This window comes from Cuculus canorus, chromosome 2 (assembly GCF_017976375.1).
Source record: "Cuculus canorus isolate bCucCan1 chromosome 2, bCucCan1.pri, whole genome shotgun sequence".
In the NCBI taxonomy this organism is placed as follows: Eukaryota; Metazoa; Chordata; class Aves; order Cuculiformes; family Cuculidae; genus Cuculus; species Cuculus canorus.
In genome coordinates this window covers 152237867-152250290 of record NC_071402.1, presented here as the reverse complement: position 1 = coordinate 152250290, position 12424 = coordinate 152237867, and the positions used below count along the sequence as shown (strand labels likewise).

The window sequence follows — 12424 nt, the reverse complement described above, 5'->3', positions numbered from 1 at the left end:
GATGCACCAACAATACTTAAATTTTGAGACACAGAACAGACAACACACAGCAAGCTGACAACAAAGCCCAGAGCACTTTAAAACTTAAGAACAGATTACTGCCATTATCCAGAATATTTCAAGACATTCAAGTCTGGTGAACATCCTAAATTCCACTGTGTTGCTCAGTATGTCATCTAAGGTAGAGGTACTGAATCTTTCAAAACTGTACAGTTGTCTACTCCCTGCCTTAACATCTGTTCCTAGTAAATAAAGCCGCCACAGCTCAGTATTTAACTTTTAAGAGGTTCATCAGTTTGACTGCATCTTGCACTCACTAAAGAAAAGGAGTGAAATAGACCCTCTTAAAGCAGTTACAAGCAGCGCAACAATAACGTTCCAAGTAGGTCTGAAAAACAAAAAGGAGGGAATGCAACCAAATTCACTTTTTAACTCCCAGCAACAAAAATTCAGAAGTGCTCTGACCCTCTTTCATCTGTCCAAGACCACAAAAAAACAAACCTTCCTCATTCTTGCTTTGGCTGCTATCAAGAGAACTAAGAAAGAAATCACCAGGCCCCTTTATGGCATTATAACTGAGGTTTTCACACACTACACTCTTTTGTTCTTCACAAAGGCTGCTTCCAGAATCATTTTTCTGTTATTTCCCTTCAGCTGGAGGTCAGTGAGACTTTCTGAACATCAGTTAGCAGGGAACAGAACACTGCCTTCTGAAGTTCCCCCTGGTGAAAATAATTTCCACAGTGGAATGTCAAAGTGTATTTATAAAATACAGGCAAAACTATTACTCTTTTATATTATATTAAATCTTTCTACATTCAACTTTGCTTTTAACAAGTGACAGGCAAATGCCCATCAAATATGAACCAGAATTAGTCAGCCAACATAAAACCTTTAAGGCTCTTATTAGATCCATGCATCTAACTGACAAAAGATGATTCTACTATTTGCTTCTTCAGAAATTCAATAACCACTTCAAGCATTACATCTCCAAATTAAAGCATAAACAAAAGACAAAAATGTAGAATCTCAAACCTCTATCTAAACAGGGTCCAAACACAACTGACCAGAAATTAACCTATTCCTATTAACTACTATGTTTCTTTCATTATGGCAGTACATAAAACCCTAATGGAAGGCCAGACACCACTGCACTAGAAGTCGTAAAGTGACTGAAAAAGAACAAAGTTAAGACTTAACAACTCATTTTAGAGAGCACTACAAGGCTCAGAATAAAATCTAAACCCACCAGCTTCTAAGGACATGAAGTGCGAGAAAGAATAAAGTCAAAGGTCCAAGGATCCATTTACTGCTGGCAGGTGTACAAAACTTCTTCCATGCAGCCCAAGAATTTGATGTGATAATCTGGTCTTTCCATTTGGCCATTCCTCTATATCCATAATGAACACTTCATGAGCAACAGCCATTCAGGAGTGCAGTCACAAATTTATTGCTACAATTTCGTTATGAACTGCATCACTCAGTGGCTTTATCTGTTTATTTCTCTTCTGGGTATGTAACAACGTCACCTCTTTCAGCATCATTTTAAACTCCCCCAGCTTGAGATGGAGGATCAATTTGCTAGTCGCGCAACTTCTGCATCACAAAGAACAACACTAAAAATACAATGCTAGATTACTTAAGCCTCAAAATGTAGCTAATTCCAAACTATTTTATAACTTTTTCAACCAGTTCTCAGGAACAGGGAGCAGGCTTAAAAACATGTGACATAAGCAACTGTACAGTTCCGTCCTGATGATAAAAGGATGATAAACACATTTATTATTTCCAGATGCAAACCACAAAAATCAACAGCCTAAATAACATCACAATAATCAAATTATTTTGAATACAGGAGTAGTTCTGTTAATTTGGGTTTTGTCAGGTAGCGTTTGGCGCATTTTCTCCATTTGGAAGCCAAGTCACTCGTGGAAAACTTTCTTCTGCTTAGGTCAGAAGACTATCCATGACTATGTCAAGTATTTCACACTGACTGCTGAATCCTGTCTGACAGGTTGATTATGATCAAAACAGACGCAAAGACCTCACTGCATCATTTTATCTGATGAATTAAATGCTTTCTTTTCATACAGTTCACTCCCTGAGCTGAACTCTCTTGGGGAAGTAGAGTATACAGGCTATTTCCAAAATAGTTAGGAAACAGCGAGATGCAAAGGCCCATACTGTGAACTACTGGGTATAAAAGAAGAATTCTGAATCACTGAAGAACATTAAGACCTGAATTCTTAATACAAACATCTGGATTCTTGCATCTACTACCTCTTGTTTTCTATTATAGACAGACCACCTGCCTAACTCATTCCAAAATGAGAACTCATGCGTACCTCCCTAGTCCTGACATTATTTTTTTGCAACCATCCACTCATATCTGTACTGAAATTTACTGCTTTGCTTCAGGTTCTCCACATACAAAATCTTTAGTGTGAATGGTCTGAGAAGATGCATGTTTGATTTTCTATAAAAATAGCCATTGTCACCATTTCTAGATTGCAAAGAAAAAAAGAGGATGAAACAGTAATATTGACAAGAGAAGGAAGAAGGAATATGCCATGCCTATGCTAGAAGACATGCTCCAAACAAGTTAAGAAACATAAAACTAGCCAAACGTGAACAAGGTTCTACCAAAAGCAAGGACACACTATCCCCAAAATGGGAATACTAACACTATCTGTTAATAAACTGATATTTATAATACAGTGTTGATATAGGTTACTGTGTATTGCTTAAATCTCCTTCTAGAAAAAGCAAAACAAGCCACTCCACTTTGAATCAACATTTTCCTCCTCAATGCACTTCAGCACTTTGCCTGAATCCTCACAGTTAATTATCAACTTCCAGCTAAAATATTTTGGGTCCACTTGATGACAGCTTTCCTGCAAGTTCCTGTAAAACATCCAAAATAGCCAGAGGAAAACTGAAGTCAGACAAAGAAGCTCCAAGCACACTGCAATCTCGGCAGGCAAAACACACCATATAATTTTAAAAACTTAATCTGCACATACTCAAAACAGTTTATAATCCCTCAATGGTATCTATTTTAACATGTCTCCTATACTATTGATTCAGATTTGAACTTAAAAGGATACGGCAGAAGAGCTCCACAGCGAACAGATAAGGTCACCCAGGAAGGCTGAAAAATAAAAACCACAAGATATAAAATCCTCAGTCCACGTGTGAAATGTGAATTAGCTTCCAAATCCATACTACAGCAAGTTTTAATATACGTCTGCCAGCTTTAAGTGTTTCACAGACATTGTACTTATGCCTAATCATTCTCACAACTTGCAGAGTGACCACTTCATATTTGAGAAAGTGAAGCCCAGAATCCCACACTGGAAAAATAACCCAATATTGCAAGACAGTAGCAAAATACCAGTAATTCCAGTATGAGTAAGGAAAACGGAGAGAAAGAAAATTAAAGACTTGAAATATTAAAATCAAGAGGAAAAGAAATTTATTATTTCACAAGTTCCTGTTGTTTTTAATGAACATAGTGCACATATGTGCATCAACAAAATCATTTTGCACCTTGCCAACTATATGTGTTTAAAAAAAACCTTCGTCTGTCTACTACTTATTCTAAATTCATGTTTTCCATTGCCAGAAGCTCGTAAGATACTTCCCATCAGAAACATTTCTAAGATACAGTTAATAGGACACTGTCTCAGAGACGACTGAAGGAAGAATCTGGGAAAAAAGCAAAACAGAAAACAAAAACCCCAAACCATTGATACATACAGAGTAAGAAGAGAAAGAAAGAATAGAATTTTAACTCGGGTCCATCAGTCAGGACAAAAGTTTGCATAAGAAGATTACAAGATTTTTAAAGATACATTTCATTTGGTTAAAAAAGAGAATTTTTGGTTATAATAATGAAGTATCCATGACACTGACAGTATCATGCATGAGTCATTCACCTTTACCACAGGGAGGTCAAAAACTTCACGAGATTCTCCAACTTCCGGATTGTCTCCATCTTCTGAAATAATATGCGAGGCCAGTGCATTATAAGATACTTCCTTTGCCTTCCCAGCTTTCAGAAGTTGAATAACCTAAACATAGAACAGAAGTCAACAACCGTTAGCACCTTTTATTTGCAAAAAATATTAATGTCAAAACATACAAATATATGAGAGGAATGAATAAGACCTTCTCTCCCAGTTACCCCTTGTAAGTGGCTAGCACTCTTTTTGAAGCTGCCAAATGCGTCCTACTTAAAACCTTATCAGCAGTGGTTTACACTCCTCCCATATTTCAGTCATACAAGTTGAGGATTTACTTTTCCAAATAATTCAGGCTAGGGTAGAAATCTGGAAAGTATCAATTTTTTTCCAAAAAACAGAGTCTTCAAAAAACATCTCAAAATAATTTTCTCTCAGGTAGGGTAAGAAAACTCTTCTCCTCAGTGTTTGCTTTGTAAGTGGTAGCTTCATAACCATTTCAATATACTTTAAAAGAAGAGCTTACAGCTTAGAAAAAGGTAACCCAATAGTCTACCTTAGAGAAGGTAACATCATGACTATACACAAATTCTTCCAAATTTGGCCAGGTATTTACTTGGACAGAGAAAAAAAAGGAATGTTCATGCATTTTCCATAAATGTGCATTTAACAGCTAAGAAAAGAATTCCACCTTCCCCAAATGCATTTGGTTCCAATATTTTTAGATCCAATATTTTTAGATTTTTAGATCCAATCAATACACCTCATCTCAGAGTGTATGAGTAAGTCTGAAGAAGCCATTCAGATGCTTCTACACAATGCACCCAGACAGAAGAACCAAGGACAGAAAATGTCTAATACCCCCTTGGTATTAGAAGTTGCAAGCAAAAAAAATATTGTAACCACTGCCTTGAGAAGGAAAAATATTCTAAGAGCTGACGTACTGAGAGAAGAAGTGATGGAGGATGAACAGTGGTTTGGAGAAATAAGAAGAAAAGTAGGACACATGCCCCCTAAGTTGCTGCCTTAAAAGAGTTGGAACTGACATATTTCACTCTGTACTCAGAAAATGCAAAACATCTCACAAAGCATATCTTACATTTGTCTTTGCAAGGCCCATACAGAAAATGCTGATTCAAGTCTTCAGCATTCTCTCAGCTCAGTCGGAGAGACCTGTGTAATGAATCCAGCCCTGCCACCAAAAATGGGACTCTCTTTTACTCAAACAAAAGTAACAGAAGATAGTGGGGTATAGAGGGGAGGAAGAGAAAAATGTTTTAAAACAATAAGGTCTAGAGTTGAAATTTTAAAAATGTCAATTAAGATTATTCTTTCCTTTTATTATTTGGAAATGAATGGAGTTTCACTTCATAACGATTTTGGCAGAACAAAATTAGTATGATGCTCATCCTTCAAAACCCACTAGGGACAGATGTCTATCCCTCAAAACCTACTAGGGACACTCCTTCCACAACGGGATGCTCTTCCTATGACAGTGAACATCAGAGAGTAAGGCACTACATTCATCAAGCGAAATATTAACTAATTGGTTAAGTTAAGCAGTTACTGAAAAAAAAACTCTTTCAAAACATGGTGTCAGCCTATTACAAAGCATCTACGCTAAGCAGAAAACTAAGGAGGGAAAAGTTTCTACTTAGCAAGGAAACAATCTTGGCATTTCCTGACTGAAGCACTTGACTCTAAAACATCACTTTTTTTAAAAAAATCAACTTTTTTCCTGAGTGGATGAATATGTGATATTATCAAATTACAAAAAAAAAATACTCTAAAATAACCAAGAAAACTGTTCATGACCTTGCTGTTCTTGCCACCACACAGTCAGGAACTGGAGAGAATGTTTCCATTATACACATCAATCTCCTAAACCATAGGATACCTTCCTGCACGAAATCCAATTAACTGCAAGGTAACACAAGATCCTATAATTCCAATGGGAAAAGCCAAATCAAAAGAACGCATTTTTGAATAGTAAATATTTCAGAACAGCTCAAACTCACAAACTCCTCATCTCACACAGCTCTCCCAGGGTTACAAGCCCCATTCACCTGTTTGTTTAAGGAAAGGCTAAACACAGGAGTGACTATAATGAAGAATAAGCATTCAAATCTGACAAATAGCATGAGAAAGATGTGACAACTTATGAGCTAGGAGTATGAACTTTTTTGTAGAGAAACAATGCTGCAATAAAGAGATTGTGCAAAGAGTTTGCATATGCAACTAGTTTCAGGTAGTAAGTCGAAACACTATAAATATGATAGATAATAATTTCACATTATTTGAAATGGTATGAAAAAGACTTTTCTTAGCATAGCTCATGTCACCTTCAAAACTCCTCTCAGTACGCGACTTCTTCAGTTAAAGCAGTGCCTGCCCCAAGAAGCTATACTAGGACAATTAAAGGACTTTGCCTATATTAGCATCAATCATATACCTGTAACTAGAAAATAAAACGCAGAAAACCCTTAATGTGATCTGTGTAAAAATCCTGCACTTCAGCTGGTAGCTTATATCCATTCAATGAAATTTCCTTTTTTGGGTACATCTGAGTTTTACATTTGCTCTCTCACTACATCTGTGCTGGAAGAAACAAGAAGAATAATTTAAACTAGGAAGACAATGGATATCAAAAAAAAAAGTGAATAACAAAACAAGAGATAAACAGAAACCAAACATTCTTCTCAAAGCGCTTATGGTGCATTGCATTACTTTTTATCTCTTTCAGTACAAAATGCTGATTTTAACTGGTGTTATCAAAGCATGATGGTTTGGGTTTAAATCTTTTAGTAAAGCAGGAAAAGCATTTATTAAAACAAAAAATAATAGCTGACATCTACTCTTCAACCCCTGTAAGGTGTGAATAGCCAAACGCACTTCCCAGTAGAATGGACTTGAAAAGTTCAGAGCCACAAGCCTAATTCTGCCTCGCTTGCCAAAGAATATCTAGGCACAATTCCAGACTTTTGTTTCCCTTCTAGTTCATGATGCGCATGTTTTAATATGTAGTGGGTATGCAATTATTTACCAGAATATATTACATCTTTTTCTTACTTTTGAATTTGTTTTGATTAGAGTGCTCACTTGTGCTAAGCCTGTTTTAATATGTATTAAGATAACTGGTTTTCCATTAAACCATTTGGAAATTTAAGCTGATCTAAGTGCGTTCCTCCCCAAAAGAAGGAGAAAACTTGTTTTCAAAATCAAGCTAGGATCCATTTGTACATGAAGAAGTAAAAGAGGTCAAGTAAAATTGTAGATTTTGTATTAGCAATGGAATAACATTTCACTATAACAACTGTTTTTAAAAGCTATTTGTAGAGTTCAATTCAGAACTTCTCCTTGTCTGCTTGGTTTCAAAACACAATTGGTAAATGCACCTCTTGTTCGGGTTGTTCCCAGGGTACCACAGAGGACACCCAGAGAAGAGAGGACAAAGGCACCTATGAAGAGCTAGCCCCAAGCTCAAAACAACACGCTTGTTTGCTCTGACTCAGTTCTGCCACCCAATCCAGGCAGAGGTCTGCCCTCCCCAGTGCCTGGTGCTCACCAGCGCAGGCACCATCGTGAACAGGAGGGAGCCCTGGGCTCTGTGTAAGGCCATGCCATCCCAGGAAGCCGTTTCAGAAACCAGAGCACTGGAGGGAACAGCATTTAAAAAGGCCCGCTCACCGCAGGAACAACTTGAATGCACAGGACTTCTCAGTTCAGGCATGACTCATGATGAGATAGTGGCTCAAAAGCTCCCAGCACGATCTGATCTCGGAAGCTGTGTGGCCAGTTCAATGCAGTGCCTGACTTTACCAGGTCCACCGGGAGCCACCTTCAGTGTCTGCCTGCAACCCAGAGAAGCCATCCACAAGGCAAAGGAGATGTAGTGTACCTAATTTACAGCAAACCACAGTCTTAAGACAAGGACACTAACTGCTAAGAAGAATAAAAGTTAACATAATAAAGAAAACTAGTTCAGGAGGACACTTGGTTACTCACTGTATGGGAATACTGCTGATTGTCTTGCTATTTCAACACACCACTACTACCTGTCTTCTGGGACACTATTTATATGATAACGACACAGAAGAGTCCTATTGTTTTTTTTCACTCATCTTCATACATATAATAATATTGAATTCAAGGGGTTACTTTTTAACTACAGGAATTGTTATTCAAGCTCTAACACACTGTCCAAAATTTTATGTCTAAAGACTTTGTGTCTTTTTCCCTACTCTTTATTCCTAGATTGTACTTGTTTTAGCTTGTAATCCTATTCCTGTGAATAAAAACTATCTCCGAGGCTCAGTGCCTACATCTCAAGTTCATGTAAGGGCCTACAAGACTCAGTGATAGCCAGGACATGAGACTAAAGGAACTCAATACTGAACTAAGATTCGACTGTAGCATCTACCAAAGAAGCAAAGAATTTAATTCACGTTTCAGAGTGAAATTAATGTGCACAAAGGTGCTGTCGTAAATCTAGACACGGCACAAACACTTGGCTAACTGGACATGTCACAGAAACTATTTTCTTAACCACTTACACACAACATGACTAGGTGTCATTAACTACAAGGCCAGGTTGATCATCTAGGGTATTGCCGCAGGCCAAAGTAGGCCAACCTTGTCATACAGTGCTCTGGCCCTAAGCCACAGTAGCTGGGTGGTCAGCTGCCAGCACCTTCTGCTCCTTTTCTCCACTGATTCCAGGCAGGGAAAACATAGAGATGACACCTCAACCACATCAACACCTCTGTGCATTCCAGGGTCTGAAAGGTCCTGAGGTGGGCACCAGAGCCATGGAAGCCCTGGGATGCACCCATCCCATGGGGCTCACCCCAAGGGACTTCTGTGCAGAGAGAAGCACCATCTGAGCCTTCCTCTGTGAACCTTCACCCTGCCAAGAATGGCCCGTCACAGAACCACAGAACAGAATCATAGAATGGTTTGGATTGGAAGGGACCACGAAGATATCTGGTCCAACACCCCTGCAGTCAGCAGGGACGTATTCAACTCTATCAGGATGAAGAGATACACTCAATCTGACCCTGAATGTTGCCAGCGATGGGGCATCCACCACCTCTCCAGGCTACTTGTTTCAGTGCTTCACCAACCTCAGCAAAAAAAATTCTTCCTATCATCTAGGAATGTGGCCAAGATGACCAATAGCATCTTGGTCTCTATCAGAAACAGAGTGGCCAGCAGGACCAGGGAAGCAACTCCACCCCTGTACTCAGCACTGGTGAGGCCAGACCTCGAATCCTGTGTTCAGTCTTGGGCCCCTCACTAGAAGACATTGAGGTGCTGAAGTGTGTCCAGAGAAGCTGGGGAAGTAGTTGGAGAGCAATGGTTATGAGGAGCGGCTGAGGGAACTGGGGTTGTTTACCCTGGAGGAAAGAAGGCTGGGGGAAGACCTTGTCACTGCCTACAACTCCCTAAAAGGAGGTTGTAGCGAGGTGGGGGTTGGTCTCTTCTCCCAAGTGACAGGCGACAGGACGAGAGGGAATGGGCTGAAGCTGCGCCAGGGGAGGTTCAGATTGGACATTAGGAAAAATTTCTTCGCAGAAGGGGTTACCGGGCACTGGAACGGGCTGCCCAGGGAGGCGGCAGAGTCACCATCACTGGAGATGTTTAAAAGACAGGTAGATAAGATGCCTAGGGATATGGTTTAGTGGGAACAGGTACGCTCGGACTCGATGATCTCAAAGGTCTTTTCGCACCAGGCGATTCTACGCTATTACAAGGCAATACCTGTCCCTGTCCCGAGCCCAGCAGCGGGGCCAGAGGGGCGGCGGGCAGAGCCCCTTCCCGCCCGGCTCGGACTCCAACAGGAAGTCCTCCGCCCGCCCCTCCTCCTCCTCGCTCCGGCGGCGCCGGGGCCTGCGCGGCGGGGCCGCTGGGTTCCCATGGCGGGCGGCGCTGTCAAGCGCCGTTAACGGACCTGACGCTCCCCCCCCCCGCCATTAGCGCCCCCCGAGGCGCGCGCGCTCCCCCCGCTTCCCGCGCGGGAAGGGCCTGAGGTGGGGGGGGAGGGAGGAGGGGGAGAGGAGCTGGACGATCCCACTATGCCCCCCCCCCCGCGGAGGGGGGCGCAGGGGGGGAGGCAGAATGGTGGGGAGGGAAAGGGGGGGGAGGGTGACCCGGTACCTTAGGGTCGATGTCTCCCACCACGAAGAACTTGACATCTTTGAACATGTCCTCCGGGACTTTCAGCTCTTCCTCGTCCGCTGACATGGTCCCGGCTGACGGTATCGCGCGCCCCCTCCCCGCGCTCCCGGTGAGAAGAGCCGCCGGGGCCCGGGTCTCCCGTCCCGTCCCCTCCCCTCCCCCTGCCGAAGCCGCCGAACCGCGCGAGCAAGGCGCGCGCTGCGGGACACACCATCCCGCGTCGGGACGTAGGGGGGGCGGAAGGAGGAAGGGAGACCCTCCAGGGCAAAGTGGCTCCCCCGGCCCGATCGCCCGCCCCCGCTGCCGCAGATAAATGCCCCGTCCTAAGCCACCGTCGCTATCTCTGCTCTCCCTTCTTCTGAACCTGACTGGGAGCCACCATCTGGGTCCGCCTCCCCCCCAGCATAGAGAGCAATGGACTCGCCCCGAACGACAGAGGCGGACGGCGGGGATACCCGGACCCGCCCATTGGCGAGGGAAGGGGGGGCGCGCCCCGGCCCCGCCCCGAGAGGTCCCGCCCCTTCCCGCCGTGAGGGCGCAACGATGGTTGGGGGTCTGTGAGGGCGCGGGAGAGGCCTGAGCAGCGTCCAGACAGGGTGAAAGCAGAGAGTCTAGGCCTGGGCTGCCTCGCTTTCTTCGCTATTCCAGGCACTCGTCTTTATGCGTTGGGGGAAATGGAGTGACAGCCAGCGAGTCATCGCCACTGCCACCAGTGACAGGCGATAAGCTACGTGCTCTGTGCGCTGACACAACTTACAGCCCAGAAGGCCAACCGTATCCTGGGCTGCATCGTGGCCAGCAGGGCGAGGGAGGGGATTCTGCCCCTCTACTGCGCTCCCGTGACACCTCACCTGGAGTATTGGGTCCAGTTCTGGAATCCTCAGCATAAGAAGGATATGGAACTTTTGGAGAGGGTCCAGAAAAGGCTACAAGGATGATCTGAGGGCTGGAGCACCTCTCATACGATGACAGGCTGAGACGTTTGGGGTTGTTAAGCCTGGAGCAGGCTCCGAGGAGAACTTACAGTGACCTTCCAGTACTGAAAGGGCCTACAAGAAAGCTGAGGAGGGACTGTTTACAAAGGCTTGTGGTGATAGGGCTAGGGGGAATGGCTTTAAATTGGCGAGGAGAAGATTTAGACTAGACATTATGAAGAAATTCTTCACGATGAAGGTGGTGAGGCACTAGGAAAGGTTGCCCAGGGAAGTTGTGGATGCCCTGTCCCTGGAAGTGTTCAAGGCCAGGTTGGATGGGGCTTTGGGCAGCCTGGTCTGGTGGGAGGTGCCCCTGCCCATAGCAGGGGGTTTGGAACTGGATGATCCCTTCCAACCCAAACCATTTTATGTTTCCATGATTTTGCACTGTCCAGTTTCAAACCATTTTTTCAATTCATCAAGAACCTTTCAAAATTCAACCTTTCCCCCCTAAAAAACTCCACGTTACTACTTCCAGCTGGGAGTGTCTGCAAATCCATCGGGAAAATGTATTCCAATATACAACACATTAGTGAACACACCAACTACTACCAAAATCAGCCGTTATTTCCTCAAAAGCCTACTCAACTATGTTCATAATAAAACATTGAAACACAGAGAGGGATGTATCTTGCCCACCTTTAGATCAGAAAACTGAAATCACTGCTTCCAAGTCGCCTTTATAGTCAACAGAAAGAAATGAGCACTTCAGAGCCTGGTTCATCTGGCATATTTCAAACATGCGTGCATTGTCCAATAAATCTTGCTCCCATACTATGGTTTTCAAAGAAATGCTGAATTCCTCATAATAATTTTACATAGATAATATTTCCCTACTATACTTAAAAGTGATGTTATGAGATGGCATCAAAAGGCATATTGAAATAAAAACACAGGACACTTACTGCTTGTATCCTATCTACAAAGGCTGTCACACTTTCCCAGGGAAAAGAATATATTCATTTAACATGAGTTATTCTTTAAACATACCTGGTAGAAGCTGTTAATCTTTTTACTAGCAATTTATTATTTATCCAGTATTTTGGAGGGAGTTGGAGTGAAATATATTGTATACAAGTCCTAACTTCCTTATCTTTTTTTCCAAGGAAGATTCTTCATCTGCCTTTCTTCTGGTCTCCTGGATCTCCATGTGACATGTACCCCTTTCTACTCCAGCAATGTAAGAAATACCCAACCTGTTCTTTTCCTGCTCCAGAAGGAAATCTTACCCTTCGGTTACAGGTTTCATTGTACTACCCCCACAGCTGCAATTTAACCAAGGTAAAAAGTCCTTAAACTTTTATATGATAT

At 42.6% G+C, this 12424-nt stretch overlaps 1 protein-coding gene across 1 annotated transcript in view; it reads right to left on the bottom strand.

The window, feature by feature from the left end:
• PAXIP1 (PAX interacting protein 1) overlaps window positions 1–10276 on the bottom strand; it is a 34821-nt gene extending 24545 nt beyond the window's left edge. Inside the window, exons 1-3 of the mRNA XM_054059557.1 lie at window positions 10119–10276; window positions 3939–4073; window positions 3108–3151 (exon numbers count right to left, since the gene is read on the bottom strand). Of these exons, the coding sequence (XP_053915532.1) occupies window positions 3108–3151; window positions 3939–4073; window positions 10119–10205 (266 nt within the window). The 5' untranslated portion in view covers window positions 10206–10276. The remainder of the gene's footprint in view (window positions 1–3107; window positions 3152–3938; window positions 4074–10118) is intronic.
• Between the last annotated feature and the right edge of the window lie 2148 nt (window positions 10277–12424).